The following is a 17,158-nucleotide window of genomic DNA, read 5'->3' on the forward strand; positions in this document are numbered from 1 at the left end:
CTCACAAGTGGGGTCACTGTGTGTGTGTGTGTGTGTGTGTGTGTGTGTGTGACAGCCACACAGCCCTGGACTTCTAGAACAGAGATCCAAAGCACTCTGTCCTGGAGAGACAACTCACAAGTGGAGTTCGTGTGTGTGTGTGTGTGTGTGTGTGTGTGTGACAGCCACACAGCCCTGGACTTCTAGAACAGAGATCCAAAGCACTCTGTCCTGGAGAGACAACTCACAAGTGGAGTTCGTGTGTGTGTGTGTGTGTGTGTGTGTGTGTGTGTGACAGCCACACAGCCCTGGACTTCTAGAACAGAGAGCCAAAGTACTCTGTCCTGGAGAGGCAACTCACAAGTGGAGTCACTGTGTGTGTGTGTGTGTGTGTGTGTGTGTGTGTGTGTGTGAGTGACAGCCACACAGCCCTGGACTTCTAGAACAGAGAGCCAAAGCTGAGTACAGGCTGGGAGGCCGGACCAAGTGGCACTGCATGTTTCCGGGTTGCTACGTGCTTGAGCGATCAGACCCTCCCTTGGCTGGGGGGCGGAGTGGGAGGTTAATTCAACTCCCGATCAGCTTCCTTTTCCCCCAAGTCCTGAGCGTGGGCCTCTTCTCGTTCCTTCTTTGCATTCAGATTTTTATCTTTCTTTATTTTTATTGGATCGCCATGAGATATACAGTTACGAAGTTGTTCATTATTGAATTTCAATCATACAATGTTCCAACCACACGTACCTTTCCCCCCACCTCAGGTTTTATCTTGATTAAAATGACCCCAGATTTCCATCTATTGAGTGTAAGCTACACAAGGGTTTGGAAAAGAATTAAAAAAAAAAAAAGAAAAACCAAAGACAGCTATTTTAAAAATATAAAGGGGCCTGAGTGATAGTGCTGTGGTAGGGTGCTTGCCTTGGACATGGCCGACCCGGGTTTGATCCCTGTCACCCCATATGATCCTCTGAGCCCACCAGGAGGGATTCCTGAGCACAGAGCTAGGAGTAAGCCCTGAGCACTGCTGAGTGGTACATATATATAGTGGTACAATATAGTCCCCAGGAATGATCTCAGAGCACAGCGCCAGGAATCAGTTCTGGGAACTGCCTGGTTCGGTTCCCCTGCGAAAGTCCCACAAAACAAACACAATAAAATCACACAAACAAGAGAGAAAAAGTGTCCTGTATTCACCAGAGAACTGCCGGGGAATGAGCCAGGGCTGGGACGAGCCCTGTGCCCTGTGGTTTATGGGCCATTACTGCCTCCCCTGGCCCCTCCAGAAAGGGAGATGAGCTTCCCAGAGCGCCCCAGGCATACCTGTGAACCTCAACCGAGGGCTGCGTTCCAGCAAGCATGTGCATGGTCAGGGCAACTGGAGCAGCTGGCAGTGAGCACTGTGCAGGGAGTCCGTGCACCACGACCCAGGTGTGACTGCCCATGAGCACCGTGGCAGCGCCTGTTCTGATAACACAACGGGGAGGGTGCTGCACGAGGCCTGAGGCTGACCCAGGTTCTGTCCCTGGTATCCTAAGCCCATCAGGGGTGATCCCTGAGTAACCCCCGAGCACCACCAGGTGTGGCTCAAAAACAAAACAAAACAAAAAGCCAGAAAGGACTTGGGAAAATGCGCCTTTCCTGGAGAGTGAATCCCTGAGTCCCCCTCAGTCCCCCTGCTGGGGTCCCTCTTCAGTGTCCCTGACACAGTTGTGACATGGCCAACGGGATAACTCCGCTTCTAGAGCTCAGGGAACTGTAGAAAGGAGCAAAGAAACAGTCGCAAAAAAAATAAGGACTGATGGTTTGGAGACAGAGTCCAGCAGGGAGGGCACTGGCCTTGCACGCAACTGACATGGGTTCGATTCCCGGTATTCCATATGGTCCCCGCCCTCAGCACAGCCAGGAGTGATTCCTGAGTGCAGAACCAGGAGTAACCTCCGAGCATCTCCAGGTGCGGCCCCAAAGCAAAATAAAGGACTTGATGGGCAGTAAGGATGCAAACAAAGGGGAAAGAAAGACACAGATAGAAGTGGAGAGGGAGAGAGAGGGAGGGGGGGAGACAGGATGAGAGAGAGAGAGAGAGAGAGAGAGAGAGAGAGAGAGAGAGAGAGAGAGAGAGAGAGAGAGAGACTGTGCGGCTGGGCTCCGAGCAGGTAGGCTCCCAAAGGCTGGGAGCGCAGGCCCTCCGGGGGGTGGGGGTGGGGCGTCACCTGTGGGCCTCAGGGCCCCGGTCCCAGCAACGCCCTTTTCCATCCCAGCTCCATCACACAAAAGAAAAGCCGGTTCCGCCTCCTCTAACCGCCTTCAGCCTAACTGCCCGGGGCTGGGGCCGGGCTGGGGGCTCCCTCGACAGGGTCCAGGCGCGGCCCCTGCTGGCCCGTCGGTCTGGACCGGTCAGTTTCCCGGGCTCCTGCCAGATGAGGCGTCTGGCTAGGGTGGGCGCCCCGGGGCTGAGAGATGACAGTGGCCCCCCCCCTCCCCCCGCCGTCCAGCAGCCGGAACGCCCAGTCCAGCCGCCACCGGGCCAGGTGGGGGCAACTGCCCACCCAAGTCCCGGCCTAGCTGAGGCCCGGCTGGCCGCAGGGATCCCAGGTCCAGGCGCTGGCCCTGGGCAGCGCGGGAGGCTTCGAGGAAGGGGCTGCCTGGGGCCCTCGGGTGGGGCTGGTGGCAGGCCACGTTTTGCCCCCTTGGTCCCCTCGACGGACGGCCACGTTCCCGGCGGAGGCCCGGGATCTGGGCGGCGGCGGCCTGGAGGCGGCGGCCCTGGCGGGCGCTGGGACGGAAGGGGTTAAGGCGTGGGGGGGCAGCCTATGGCAGGAGGACACACCTGTGCGCGGGGCGGCGGGCGGGGCCCAGGTGAGGAGCCTGCGCCGAGGCCGTCGGACGAGGAAGGAGGAAGAGCGCCGAGGCCCGGGCGGGCGGGTGGTGGCCCGGCCGGCTCGCCCTGCGCCCGCGCCGGGGGGCCTGGGCCCGGTGGCAGGTAAAAGGGCCCCTGGCAGCGGGCACCTGAGCTGGGGGGCGCCGGGCGGGAGGTGGGGGCGGGGGCGCCCCCTTCCCCGGGCCTGAGTCGGGCTCGGCGGGCGGCGGGCGCGGCCGGATCCCGAGTGGGGAGCCCAGGGGCACGAGGGCGGGGGTGCCGGACTCGGCCCCAGGTGCTCGGCCCCCACCGTGGGGTATGGGGGTGCAGCAGGGGCGCCCCCCAGACGTGTCCCCAGGGAGGCGGGCGGGCTTAGGGAGGTGGGATGGGACGGGGCCAGGGCTCGGCCGTGCGCACCGGTCGCGGGGCCCCGCGCGCCCGCCCTGGAGGGTGGCAGGCTGGGTGGGGGCCCCCGTCTTACCCAGCAGTGTTTGGGTGCTGGATGGGAGTCTCTAATACTGCCGGGTAATGATGGAGGCCCCGGCCCCGAGGCGGCCCCCGGGCGGCGTCGCGCCCCGCGGCGGGGACACAAGGGCCGGCCCCTCCCCCAGCCCCGGGATCTGTCACCGGCCGGCCCGGACCCCTACAGCGCCCGGGACCCCTCCCCCCCCCCCCCCCCCCCGCCCCGCGCCCGCCGGGCCCCCCGCGGCCAGGGGCCGCCCCCGCTGGCCGGCTCTGGGCCCATCTTCCAGTACAGTGTTGGCTGGTGTGACCGTGAGACTCCTAACACTGTCTGGTAAAGATGGCCCCCGGGCCGGCGCCCTCGGCGCTGACCTTCAGGGGGCCCCGCGCCCGCCGCCCGCACCCCTGACCTTTCCCCCCGCGCGGGGCACCGAGGCAAAGGGAACAATGGAGGCGCCAAAGATGGCGGCCCCCAGGCACGGGGCCGCGGCGCCCGCCCGCCGCTTTGTCTCGCCGGGCCCCGGCGGCTCGCCCGACCGGCCGCCCCTGGACGCCGCCGCCTCCGTGCCCCGGACGGAAGGGGCCGCGGCCGTCCGGGCCCAGGCCCAGGGTCCGAGGGCCGGCGGAGGGGTGCGGAGCTAGGCCAGGCCCGGGCCCGAGCCCAGGCCCGGCCGGGGGCTCCTCTCCCAGCGATCCGGGACCCCGGGGCGGCTTCTCCTGGCCGGGGCCGAGGGTGCGAGCCCTGGTGGTGGTGGTGGTGGTGGGGGGGGGACACGGGGGGACACGGGGCCTCCCCCTGGCCGTCGCCGAGGAAGCCGCGCCTCGGGGTCATCACATTTTTGGCCTCGTTCAGCAAAAGCGCAGCTGTCCCGGCCTTCGAAAAGGAGATGTTGGGGAAGCAACAGGGCGGTGCGGTGCGGCCCGGCTGGGGGGGCTGGGGTCGGGTGTCCCGGGGCCTGTTTCCAGGGGGGGGGAGCCCCGGGCGCGGGTCGGCCCCCCCCCCCGCACCCCGAACCGCCCGGGTCGCCGCGCGCGCGCCCCCTGCAGGCGGGCGCCGACACCCGCCCGGGGCAGCCGGCCGCGCATGCGCGCCCCGCCCCCGCGTAGACACGTGGAGCCTCGACCGTCTTCAGTAATAAAAATTTATTGAGAATTTCTGGATTGGTGGTTATTGTCTCCCAACCAGAGGGAGGAACCAACATTGTTGGAAAAAAAAAATCACCGAAAAAAAAAAATCACACGCTGTCCAGTATCCTTGGCCGACAACGGGAAGTCATGACCCTGGACACGGGGCAGTCTTCTGCTTCATTTTTCATCAGGACGGGTGCGGTGGGGACCATCACCGGATACTGGGGCGGGGCTGTGGGCCCCGTGCCGGTTCCTCCAATGCTGGGGGAGAAGTAGATCCACCTCTCCGGGGCGTCCCCCTCACCAGCTTCATTTCTTACCCTTGATGAGACTGTCACTGTGGAAAGAACATCTCAGGTCATAAATGTGAAAGGCAGAGCACCCTGGGTGAGCCCTCCCGAATTGAGCTGGTGCGGGTGGGTGGGAGTGAAGGGGTTCAGGGGAAGACATGGGTATTGGGAACCCGGCTGCAAGATCCCTCGAGGTTCAATCGAGAACTTACCTTCCCCTGCGGGTACCAGTTGCCAAGATGAACAGGAAAGAGAAAAAGAGAAACACACAGGTGACTGGCGAGCTCCCTGCCCCACCTACCCTACACTCCCTCTGGCTCCCAGGAGAGGAGGACAGAGGGGTTGGGGGCTGGGTCACAGGCCCAGGAAGGGCACATCCTGGTTCTCTGGCCCCCACCCGCGCTTCTGCCCTTTTCTTACTGCCTGCCTATGCCCAGCTGGCAGGCTTTTTTTTACAAGAATGATCCCATCTGGTCTCAAGGTCAGCCTAGGGGGTGGGGGTGGACATGACTCAGAGGGCTGGAGCAGGAGCTCAGCAGGAAGGAGCCCTGGGTTTGATCCCCATTATCATCTCACCCCTGCACGCCACCCCCAAAAAATACCCCTGTGGACACGTGAGGGATGGGCCAACTGTCTGCTTCCTGGCTTTGGTGCCGAGAAATGGAACCTTTCCAGGGTCGTTTCAGGGAATAAGCTCACCCCCAAGAACCCAAGGAACCCAACCCAGCCCCCTCACCGGGTGAAACTTTCATCCTGGAGGTTCAGCACGAGGTTGTCAGCGGTGAGATAGATCCGGTTCTGGGACGTGGCGATCTGCAGGCAGAAAACGAGCACCATGGCCCGCGTTCAGCAGGGATGACCCTGGCTCCACCCCAAAACCCACTCAGTCATGACCGAGAAGGGACACACTGGCCTGGGCGCCCCACACAGGAACTACCACACCAACTTTCACCTTAAACATACACCCAACAGATTCTGCCCTCTCCCCTGTTCTTAAAAACTAAACACGGGGGTTGGAGAGAGAACACAGGCGGGTAAGGCGTTGGCCTTGCACGTGCCCAGCCCAGGTTCAATTTCTGGCACTCATGGTGCCCCCGGCCAGCAATGATCCAAGAGCAGAGCCCAGCCTGAAGCAAGCCCCAAGAACGCTTGGGGTGTATCCCCCTGAGCCCCCACTCCAGAAGCCAGATGATGAGCCCTGAGGGAGCCACCGTGGGCAGGGACAGCATGTCCCCTCCCGAGGCGAGCCGTCCCCCTACTCACCGTCTTGGAGATGTTCTGGGCGGCCCGGATCTTGCGCAGTTTGATGTAGCCGGGGTTCTTGCTCAGCGCCTCGCCCAGGTGAGGGGGGTGGGGTTAAGGGGGTCACAGGATGCTATGGCTCACCACCCAGCCAGCCCTGCCCCCCTCTGGGCGGTCAGATCCAAGGATGCGCTCACATGGCTCCTGCCCAGTCCCACCTTGGTCCTTACCTGTGGGCCCCCCACTTGCAGGCAGCTGCCGGGAACTGGGGGCAGCCGCGGACACGGAGGGGAGGCCGGGTGCTCTCCATCTGCCTTACAGCGCGGGGCCAGGTCTCGGGGACCCCCGCTAAGATTTCAGATGCCACTGGTGCGCCCCCCCCCCCGCCCACAATGTGTGTGTGTGGGGGGCTGGCCAAGGACGAGGGCACGAGTCGCATTCGCCTTAGTCTCATCACAGGCCTAGAGGGGTCGGCGGGCGGGGGATGGGGGTGGGGGACACGACCCACTGGGCCAAGGATATCATCTTGGCGGCCTCAGCCTCACCCTCGGCCTGCACAATCTTCTGCCGCTGCTCTTGCTTGGCCTTCTCCACCAAGAACTGGGCCCGCTGGGCCTCTTGCTGGGCTGTGGGCAGGAGGCGGCTGTGGTCACGGGTGCCCGTTGCGACCCCCCACCCCACCCCCGACCCCCCACGGCTCCTCAGGGTCACGCACCCACTTGCTTGGCCTCCACGGCCGCTGTGTACTCGCGGCTGAAGCTCAGCTCCGTGATGGCCACGTCGTCCAGGATGAGGCTGAAGTCCTTGGCTCTCTCTGTCAGCTCCCGTCGGATCAGCAGCGATACCTGGGGGCAGGGGGGGTGTGTGTGTGCAGAGAGCTGAAAAGGCGGAGTCTGCCGAGACCCCCTGCAGCTGGCCGGGTCAGGGTGCACGGCGTCCCTCCCCCAACCAGTTGTTGGTCGGAGAGATAAGAGTGCCACAAGGTCCAACACCCCATCCAACCAACCCCAGCACCCCACCCCTGCTTCTGGCCTGGCGCCCGTTATATAACTGGGTCTGGCCCCCAAGCCCCAGTCCTGGCTCTCCCCTCCTTCCCCAGGGCCATTTCCCGTGTCCTTTGGTCGTGTGTGTATGTCTTGGGTCCTGGCGCTTCTGGGGACCAACAACCCCCACCTCTCCTCTCCCCCACCCCAGGCAGGGCTCTGAGCCCGCGGGCAGACCTGGGCGCGCTGGGTGATGAGCTGCGAGGCGTTGAACTTGGCCACCACGCTCTTGAGCACCTCATTGACGATGGACGGCAGCACCCGCTCCTCGTAGTCGAGCCCCAGGCGCTGGTACATACTAGGCAGCTCCATGGCATTGGGGCGGGACAGCACCCGCAGGGAGATGTTCACCATCTGCAGGTCTGAGAGGGAGGTGAGCAGGGGCTGATGCCGCCGACGGCGCGTCCCCCAGGTGAGCCTCGACCCTGGCCCTCGGGATCCACTTCCACCAGGAAGCCTTCCTGGATGACCTGCCCGCTGGCGAAGAGGACCCCTTTCCACCCGTTTCCCGGAACTTCCTATCGAGCTCCACCGCCACCCTTGAGCACCAAGCCTGCGCTTCATGAACCCTTCACACCCACTGCCCAGCATTCAGCACTCAGCGAGTAACCAGCACGGAGAACCGGAACAGACAGAGGCCAGAAGAGGTGCGGCCTTGCCCCAGCATGCACACAATTTGAGGGTCTGGGGAATAGCAAAGGTCTAAGGCAGCTCTGTGCGGAAAGGGGTCAGGCTCAGGGAAGTGGGGTGCAGGGAGAAGTCTGCAGCGAGCCCTATCGAGCATTGGGCCCCATTTCTCCCGGACAGCACCCAACTACCCCCAGGATGTTCCCCGATGAGTGAGTCCTGCACTTAAAACGGGCCTTCCGGGCTGGAGAGATAGCACAGCGGGTAGGGCGTTTGCCTTGCATGCGGCCGACCCGGGTTTGATTCCCAGCATCCCATATGGTCCCCTGAGCACCGCCAGGAGTAACTCCTGAGTGCAGAGCCAGAAATAACCCCTGTGCATTGCCAGGTGTGACCCAAAAAGCAAAAAAAAAAAAAGGGGGGGCCTTCCAAAACACGCTTGGCAAGCTTAGCTTGGGGGGGGGCGGGAGGGGGAGAGAGGGAGGGAGAGAGAGAGAGAAAGAGAGGGAGAGAGAAACAACGGCCAAGACACACTTGTCCTGCACAGCAAACCAGGGTTCAATCCTCGCATCCTGTTAAGATCCAAGCACCGACAGGTGTGACCCCTGAGCACAGGACCAGGAGTAACCACGGAGCATCGCTGGGTGTGGCCCCAGAACAAGAACAATAACAAAGAAACATGCTTTGTTGCCGGCAGAGAGAACTCAGAGGCGCTGAGTGGGACAACTGATGACTAAAACCTTCCAGGTAGGTAGGTAGGTACTTGGGTCTCATTTCTTTGGCACATGCAGATGCCCCAAAGCCCAAGGGATGTTCCCTCTACCAGCTTCCCGGGGGTGTATGTGTGTGGGGGGGTGGGGTTCTCAGGTCAGGCACCCCATCAGCCCAGTGCCTCAACCTACCTTTGGAGCCTGTGGGGGAAGAAATTTTCCGGGGTCTGGCCCGGATGTCATAGATGATGGGGTACTGGAACCAGGGGATCCTGGAGGGGGAGGAACAGGGGCAGGTGTTGGGGGTGGGTTGTGGGGGGGGGGCGTGCACACCACGTGCCTCCGACCACGCGGGAGCCCGGCGCTGCAGAACTGCTGGCAAGTCCGTCCCGCTTTCAGTCTGGGGCGCCGGGGCGAAGGGTCAGGGGGTCAGGGTCACGCGGCCGGGCCCGCCGTTACCTGAAGTGGAGGCCCTCGGCCAGGATGGTGTCCTGCTGCACGCCACCGATCCGGTTAAAGAAGATGGCCCTGTGGCCGCCTTCCACTGCGGGGAGAGGGGCGCGGGTGAGGCCCGGCTGGGGGAGGGGGCGGGGTGCGGGGCCGGGGGCGCGCGGGGGGCGGCGGGCTGAGCAGGGGCAGGTCCGGCGGGCAGCACGGGGTCAGGGGCACGAGCAGGGCAAGGGGTACGGGCAGGGGCAGGGGCACCGGCAGGGGCAGGCGCAGGCCCATGCCCGGCCGCTCACCGGTGAACACGGACTCGCGGACTCCGTAGGCCACGGCGCCGGCGCCCAGCAGCAGCTTCAGCGCCGTGCCCATGCCCCGGGGCCCGGAGGGCAGCCGCCCCGCCAAGTCCTTCAGGTTCTGGGCCATGGCCGATCGAGAGGCCGGCGGCACCGGCCAGCCCGCAGCCCGCACACGAGGGTCCGGGGCGCGCCGGGCTTGTGGGAGAAAGGGCACCGGAAGTGCGCGCCCTGGCCCCGCCCACTGCCGGCCGGGGCCGCGCGCACAGGAAGCGCGCACCCGGAAGTCCCGCCTTCCCCCCCCCCACCCGGCCATTGCTGGCGCGCGCCTTCTTCGCCAACCAATGCCCGCTTTCAAGATGGCCGCCGGCGCGCCCGGGCCCGGCGCGAGGCCCTGGAGGCGGAGGCGGTGCGCTCACTTCCGGTCCGCTGGCAAAGATGGCTGCGCCCGGGGCTGGCTTTCAGCCTCGTGAGCGGCGGGATGGGGAACGCGACGAGGACTGGGAGGCGGTGGCGCCCAAGCGGCCCCGCTTCGGGGCGGGCAGCAAGTGCGGAGGTCGCAGGCTCATTGTGGTGCTGGAAGGGGCCAGTCTGGAGACAGTCAAGGTAACCGGGACCCGGTCCGGGTTCTGCGGACCCCCTGGGCGGGGGAGGCGACGGTGCACGGGGATGCACGGGCTGCCCAGGCGGGGGAGACGCGCCCTTTAGAGGAAGGGCGGCCGGTTGGACGTTCCGAGTGACGAGCACTGCTTGTTTTCCTTGTTGCCCGGTCCTTGCTTCCAATTGATGGACCGTGATTGGCTATAAAGTCATCGGAGGGGATGCGGGTTCGATCGCCGGCCTCGTTGCATGTTCCAAGAGAACTGGCCAAAGCAGGGGAGTTGACCAGGACACTGTAGCCTGCTCTGCCCAGCCCCCTTGCTGGACTTTCCGTGTTTTTTTTTTTCTCTTTTTTTTTTGGGTTTCACCCAGTGATGCTCAGAGATTACTCCTGGCTCTTCACTCGGGAATTACTCCTGGCGGTGCTGGGGGACCCTATGGGATGCTGGGAATCGAACCTGGGTCGGCCGCGTGCAAGGCAAACGCCCTACCCGTTGTGCTGTCGCTCCGGCCCCCTGGACTTTCCGTGTTTTCATTCTTTAGAAGGTGTCTGCTGTCAGTCTTCCGTAGTTAACGACTTAAGAATTGGATTTGGTATTGTCGGAACACCTTTTTTCCTATCGTTTCAGCTCTTTCCCCGAATAAATCCAGCAACCCCCCACCTCCCGTCCCCTAAAACGCAACGTTTTCATTCCCTCTGACGTTCTTTGTCGTTCTAGAGGGCTAAGTTGGCGCAACACGGGGGCCAGAAGAAATAGTACGGTTTTAGAAGTCAGATTTCGTTTTGGGCCTTGGTTTTTAATGTTAAATGGAATCTTGGGGAAGTAAGTTCGTCTTCATTTGTAGGAGTGGGCTAGTTAGTCTTTTGGGGTTAATGTTATCTATTATGTCTTTTCCATCCATATATATATATATATATAGTTTTGGGGGGGGTATGAAATTGGGTCACACACGGCTCCATGCTCTGTGCCTCAGGGTGACCCGGCGTGGTGCTCCCAGCCCATGTGTGTACCTGGGATTTGAGCTGGAGTTAGCAGAGTGATAGCTCAGCGGTAGGGCATTTGCCTTGCCTACAGCCAGCCTGGCCGAGCCAGGTTCGATTCCTCCACCCCTCTTGGAGAGCCTGGCAAGCTACCGAGAGAGTATCTCACCCGCTTGGCAAAGCCTGGCAAGCTCCCCGTGAGGTCTTCGATATGCCAAACACAGTAACAAGAAGTCTCACAATGGAGACGTTACTGGGCCCACTCTAGCAAATCGATGAATAATGGGAGGACTGTGACCGTTAGCAGGGTGCAAGCATCACTAACCTCTTGTTACCTCTCTGGCTCCATGTAATCCTTTTTTTTTTTTTTTGCCACACCCAGTGGCAAATAAACTTTTTTTTTTTATTCATCTCACAGTTGCTCTCACGCTTCTTATTCTTCATGGGGTTAAGTGTTACTTTCTTTGAGGATTGACTCGCTGCTATAAATCGGGTCCTTGTGAGTCATTTATTTTTCCTGTTTGTCACAGTTTGACTTACGTATTCATTGTCTTGTCATGAGTCTTCCCCTTGGAGGCTATGTGACGGCAAGAATAAGGCTTAGAAACTTTTTCTTCTTACTTAGGATATCTCTGGTAAGTATTGGAGAAAATGAATAACACATGCTACTCGTTCTCACGCCTTTTTTTTTTTTTTTTTTTTTGCTTTCTGGGTCACACCTGGCGGCGCTCAGGGGACCATATGGGATGCTGGGAATCGAACCCGGGTCGGCTGCGTGCAAGGCAAACGCCCTACCCGCTGTGCTATTTCTCCAGCCCCATAGTGACTTTCTAGCCTACTCTCTACAACTCACAGTAGAAAAACTACAGTGAGGGGCTGGAGCAATAGCACAGCGGGTAGGGCGTTTGCCTTGCACACGGCCGACCCGGGTTCGATTCCCGGCATCCCATATGGTTCCCTGAGCGCCGCCAGGAGTAATTCCTGAGTGCAGAGCCAGGAATAACCCCTGTGCATTGCCGGGTGTGACCCAAAAAGAAAAAAACTGCAGCGAGCCAGAGACCATGGAACTGAACTGGTTGTAACATCCACATAGAGTGAAACTAGATTCTTCTACTTGAGGATTTTTCCTGTTACTCAGTGTCCTGTGTTCTTAGCTCTCATTTCTCAGTGACTGTCTTGTTATTTCAGCTTCCGTATTGTGACATTGCTCTTTCAGCTAGTTGTTTCAAAATCTCCATCCCCCTTACCCTAAGGTATTGCTTGATGATTTTTTTTTTATTTTGGTCACACCCAGCGATGCTCAGGGGTTCCTCCTGGCTCTGCACTCAGGAATTACTCCTGGCGGTGCTGGGGGGAACCATATGGGATGTCGTATCGTTCTGGCCCCTGATATTCTGTTGAGAAAGCAAAGCTGCCTTCCCACGCCTGTTTCTACCTCACAGGCTTACCGGCCACTTGAATGCTCGTAGGACTCCTGATTGCTCCACAGGAGTTTCTGACCAGATTTTTGTGGAGTCCAGCTGCACAGGTGGGATGTGTTGAAGTCGCCAGGGTCCCCCGTGCTGTGCTAAGGTGGGGAGACGGGGAGACACCCCCCTCTCTCTGTTGGGGACCACACTCAAGGGCTTACCCTTGAGTGTTCTACCTGGTCTCCCTCAGCTCCTGTAAACAAGCTTTTGGCCCTTCTCACTTATTCCTGCCTGGCAGCAGAACCCCTCAAGTGGCTTTTTGGGGTCAAACCCAGCATTGCTGTAGTCAGGAAGTACTCCGGGCATTGCTGGGGGACCATATGGGATGGATGTGTGCAAGGCAAACACCCTCCCGGCTGTCCTATGCTCTGGCTCCCTCCCTCAAGGGACTTTGCCTAATAACCACAGGCTTATTAGTTGTTTGTTTTTTTTTTTTTTTTTTTTTTATCTTTTGTTTTGGGTCAGTCCCAGTAGTGCAGGGGCTCAATCCAGGACAAACTTGATCTAGCTCTTCAACTCTCTTCCAAGCCTAGGCTTTTACTTTAAATCCACTTCGGGTTTTTGTTTGGGGGCCGCGCCCTGCTGTGCTCAGGGATCACCCTTGGTGGTGCTCAGGAGGCCCTGTGTGCTGCCGGGGTGGAGTGTGGGTGGGCCATGTGCAAGGCAAACTCCCTGCCCAGAATCAGGCCCAGAATCCACTTTTATTTTTGGCTTTGTGGGTCACACCTGGCGATGCTTAGAGGTTCCTCCTGGCTCTGCACTCAGGAATTACTCCTGGTGGTGCTCGGGGGACCCTGTGGGACGCAGGGGATCGAACCTGGGTTGGCTGTGTGCAAGGCAAATGCCCTCCCCGCTGTGCTATGGCTCCAGCCAGCCCCTTCCTTTCCTTTTACTTTATTATTTATTTATTGCTTTGTGGGTCACACCTGGCGATGCTCAGGGGTTCCTCCTGGCTCTGCACTCAGGAATTACTCCTGGCAGTGCTCGAGGGACCCTATGGGACGCAGGGGATCGCACCTGGGTTGACCGCGTGCAAGGCAAACGCCCTCCTCGCTGTGCTATTGCTCTGCCCCACTGAATCCACTTTGGATCCTGTGGAAGCATAGGTGTGTCCTCCTTCCCTGGCCCCTCTCAGATCAGTTTTTTGGGGGGGATTGGGAACCCTAATAAATGTGGCCACAGTCCCCTCTCACCCAAGTTCGGGGCTCGTCGCCTGAGAACCGGCCTGGCCCAGTCTGCAGATGGTGCTGGTGGGGGTGGGGGGGGCCTCGCGGGGTACTCCGTCACGTACCTCCCGTCCCTCAGGTGGGGAAGACTTACGAGCTCCTCAACTGTGACAAGCACAAGTCGATGCTCTTGAAGAATGGCCGGGACCCCGGGGAAGTGAGGCCCGACATAGCCCACCAGGTACCGCCGGCACGGTGCGAGCGGGCGGCCGGGAGGGTGGCGGGTGCTACCGCTCCACCCCTCATCCTGGGTTTCTGTCCCCCCCAGAGCTTGCTGATGCTGATGGACAGCCCCCTGAACCGGGCGGGCCTGCTGCAGGTGTACGTGCACACGCAGAAGAACGTGCTCATCGAAGTCAACCCCCAGACGCGCATCCCCAGGACCTTCGAGCGGTTTTGTGGCCTCATGGGTGAGCAGAAGCCCCCGGCCTGAGGGAGAGTTTGGAATGACCACTGACGAGGAAGAGAAGGGCTAACTTCAACCTGGCATTTGGGTGGGGGCCGGGGCCCATGATGTAGACAACAAGGAGTCTCCTTTTTTTTTTTTTCTGGCTTTTTGGGTCATGCCCAGAAATGCACAGCGGTTCCTCCTGACTCATGCACTCAGAAATGCGGTGCTCGGGGGACCCTATGGGATGCTGGGAATTGAACCCGGGTCAGCTGCATGCAAGGCAAATGCCCTTCCCGCTGTGCTGTCGCTCCAGCCCTGGATTTTCTAGTTTTTCGAGAGGTTCTGGGCCACAGCTGGTCTTGCTCGGGAGACCCTGGGTGGTGTCACCGCACCCACTGTCCTGATTCCGTTCCTGTTCTTTTCTGCTTTTCATGCCTGGGGAGCCCACGGGGGTTCCTGATAAATGGGGAGCTTGACCCCAATCATGCTGTGAGGCCTGAGCATCAGTGTGGGAGCAGAGGGTGCCTGGAGGTGCCCCCCACGACAATCAGGAGTTGAGGGTTTCCTGGTTTGGTCCCTGGGCAGAAGTGGGGGCCTCGACCTAGCTCTGACTCCTTTTCCCTTTCCTAGTTCAGCTTTTACACAAACTCAGTGTTCGAGCAGCTGACGGCCCCCAGAAGCTCTTAAAGGTGAGCCGCTGACCCCCACAGGCTAGAGGAGGGGGCTGAGAGGTTCCCTCCCCGCCCCCGACACCCCCTCCTGCTTTTCCTGGTTTTTTTTGGCTTTTTCGGTCACACCCAGCGATGCTCAGGGGTTCCTTCTGGCTCTGCACTCAGGAATCACTCCTGGTGGTGCTCAGGGGGACCCTATGGGATGCTGGGAATCGAACCCGGGTCGGCCGCGTGCCAGGCAAACGCCTTTCCCACTGTGCTATCACTCCGGCCGCCCTGTGTCCCTGTCTAGGTCATCAAGAACCCCGTGTCCGACCACTTCCCCGTGGGCTGTATGAAGATCGGCACCTCCTTCTCCGTCCCGACCGTCAGTGACGTGCGGGAGCTGGTGCCCAGCAGCGACCCCATTGTTTTTGTGGTGGGCGCCTTTGCCCACGGCCAGGTAAGGTCTGAGCACGGCGGGAGGCGGGTTCTTCGTGGAGCCCAGAGCTGTGGGCGCCCTGGCAGTCCTTGTCCTTGTGTGGGGAGCGAAAGGGCAGGGACCAAGGCTGGGGGTGTGTCTGCCCTGCCAGCACCTCGGGGACGCACGCCCAGCCCCCCGGTGGCTCTTCGGGGCTGACGGAACGTTCCTTCTGCAGGTCAAGGTGGAGTATACGGAGAAGATGGTGTCCATCAGCAACTACCCGCTGTCCGCTGCCCTCACCTGCGCAAAAGTCACCACCGCCTTTGAAGAAGTCTGGGGGGTCGTCTGAGAGCCGGACTGGGGGGCTGGGCGGCGCAGACCCTGGACTGATGCTCCTTGGCACGGAGGCGGGGGCTGGGGTCGCCGAGACTGTACATTTGCTGTGTTTCTTTGTATAAATGCTTATTCTTACAAACCCGCTTGTCCCGGAGACTCCCAGGCGCCGGAACTTCCTGCATTGCTTGTTAGTTGTTTGGCAGAACCCAGACGGGCTCAGCGGGACCCTGTCCCAGTGCTGGGGATCGAACTGGGCCAGCCAGGTGCGAGGCAAACGTCAAGACCCTTGTACTATATCTGGTACCCAGGTTGGGGTTTGGTTTTTTTTTTTTTTTTTGCTTTTTGCTTTTTTTGGTCACACCCAGCGATGCTCAGGGGTTCCTCCTGGCTCTGCACTCGGGAATTACTCCTGGCGGTGCTCGGGGGACCCTATGGGATGCTGGGAATCGAACCTGGGTCGGCCGCGTGCAAGGCAGACGCCCTCCTGGCTGTGCTGTTGCCAAGACCCTTGTACTATCTCTGGTACCCAGCCTGGTTTTTCTTTTTTTCTTTTTTTTTTTTTTTGCTTTTTGGGTCACCATCAATGCTCAGGGGTTCCTCCTGGTTCTGCATTCAGGAATTACTCCTGGCGGTGCTCGGGGGACCCTATGGGATGCTGGGAATCGAACTGGGGTCGGCCATGTGCAAGGCAGACGCCCTCCTGGCTGTGCTGTTGCTCCAGCCCCGAGGTTCTTGAGTCTTCAGGGAGTGATGGGGGTGGTGGAGGGGGATGCGGATCTGATTGCTTCTAGGCCTGGCGGGTGGGCTGGGCACACCCACCCCATGGAGCCCTCTGCTTCTCCCCCACCCTCCACCCCTCCAGTAGAGAGCAGCCGGGAGGCGCCAGGAGTGAAAAAACCGAACAAACAGAAGTGATTTTTATCCGGTACAGTTCCAAGGTAGAAAAAGTGGAGCAGGCGGGGCCGCAAAACCCTCCCCGCCCCCCCATAGGGGGGGTGGTGTGGCAGCCTCTGCGGCACATACAATCATAGTGAATTGGCAGAAGAGAAACACAACAGATTCCTGGCTGGAGGGGAAAGAGATAAGGCAACGTGCATGGGGGGAGCCGAGGGGGGCCGGGACCCTCCGCTCCTCCCACCGGAGTGGCCCCGGGTGGAGTCGAGGCTGGCAGTCATGTGCGTGGGGCGCCGTCTCCCTCTCCGGGTCTTGGTGCGGGAGTGCTGGGAGGGGGAGACGGTCACTTCTGCACCGGTCCTGCTCCTGCTCGAGGCCACCTGTGCGTTGAGGGGACACCGCCTGCCGTCAGTCACCCTCTGCTGAGGGGCGCCCCTCCCCCCACCTCACCGCGTCAGGTCACCGTGCGACTCATCCCAGATTTCCCTCCCACCCCTGGCAGTGCTCAGATGTCCCCAGGGGGACCCGCTTCCCGCAGGGCAAGTGCCCGAACCCCCGGCAACTCTCTCTCCGGCTGCCCCCAACCCCCGGCTCCAGCCTTCCTCCTCCTCCTCCTCCTCGCTTACCAGGGAGACCGATTACTTCGCTTTCTTTAACTTCTCTTTCCTTGGCACCATGACTTTGTGGACGTAAGGCAAGATGAAGAGGAGGCTCAGGAAGAAGACGTGGCCCAGGAAGTAGATGGACTTGTACACCTGCGGAGAGAGCCGGGCGGCTAAGGAGGGAGCACCGAGGGTGGGGTGTGGGGGGGGGCCCTCCCCGTGGCGGCAGCCGCCCCTCGCCTCCCCCAGGGGCAGGCCGGGCCCTCACTTGCCTTGAACCATTTGTCCCAGGTGAAGAGGCAGAAGGCCGCCATGGAGTAGCCCATGAAGAGCCAGTGCAGGGTCTGCTGCACCAGGTAGTAGAAGGGCTGCAGGATGGTGATGGAGGCCAGGCTGCTGAGCAGCGGGCTGTCCCGGATCAGGGCGGCGACCTGCGGAGAGGCGGCAGGCAGGGGACGTCGCGGCCAGGTCCGCCCCCCCCCTTCCAAGTTCCCCCTCCAGGCCCCCTC

General features: G+C 60.9%; 3 protein-coding genes and 1 non-coding gene across 4 annotated transcripts in view; 1 reads left to right on the forward strand and 3 right to left on the reverse strand.

Moving 5' to 3' along the window:
* Positions 1–5,437: 5,437 nt before the first annotated feature.
* On the reverse strand, positions 5,438–9,325 carry PHB2 (prohibitin 2). The gene is made up of 8 exons (XM_056106843.1): positions 9,079–9,325; positions 8,795–8,879; positions 8,528–8,607; positions 7,176–7,360; positions 6,671–6,800; positions 6,478–6,581; positions 5,977–6,054; positions 5,438–5,526 (listed from the first exon to the last, which is right to left on the reverse strand). Exons 1-8 carry the CDS (start codon positions 9,203–9,205, stop codon positions 5,446–5,448), a joined length of 870 nt encoding a protein of 289 aa, XP_055962818.1. The 5' UTR covers positions 9,206–9,325; the 3' UTR covers positions 5,438–5,445.
* Positions 6,129–6,415, reverse strand: LOC130016206 (small nucleolar RNA U89). The gene has a single exon (XR_008791212.1). It is a non-coding gene; the product is annotated as a small nucleolar RNA U89 (small nucleolar RNA).
* A 188-nt stretch (positions 9,326–9,513) lies between the features above and the next one.
* EMG1 (EMG1 N1-specific pseudouridine methyltransferase) lies at positions 9,514–15,200 on the forward strand. The gene is made up of 6 exons (XM_056106863.1): positions 9,514–9,681; positions 13,432–13,533; positions 13,621–13,762; positions 14,374–14,432; positions 14,707–14,856; positions 15,053–15,200. Exons 1-6 carry the CDS (start codon positions 9,514–9,516, stop codon positions 15,164–15,166), a joined length of 735 nt encoding a protein of 244 aa, XP_055962838.1. The 3' UTR covers positions 15,167–15,200.
* An 836-nt stretch (positions 15,201–16,036) lies between these two features.
* LPCAT3 (lysophosphatidylcholine acyltransferase 3) overlaps positions 16,037–17,158 on the reverse strand; it is a 42,161-nt gene continuing 41,039 nt past the window's right edge. Inside the window, exons 11-13 of the mRNA XM_056106842.1 lie at positions 16,922–17,080; positions 16,674–16,802; positions 16,037–16,427 (exon numbers count right to left, since the gene is read on the reverse strand). Coding sequence (XP_055962817.1) covers positions 16,686–16,802; positions 16,922–17,080 — 276 coding nt within the window. The 3' untranslated portion in view covers positions 16,037–16,427; positions 16,674–16,685. The remainder of the gene's footprint in view (positions 16,428–16,673; positions 16,803–16,921; positions 17,081–17,158) is intronic.

The sequence above is a fragment of the Sorex fumeus genome, unplaced genomic scaffold, assembly GCF_029834395.1.
Source record: "Sorex fumeus unplaced genomic scaffold, SorFum_2.1 ptg000148l, whole genome shotgun sequence".
In the NCBI taxonomy this organism is placed as follows: Eukaryota; Metazoa; Chordata; class Mammalia; order Eulipotyphla; family Soricidae; genus Sorex; species Sorex fumeus.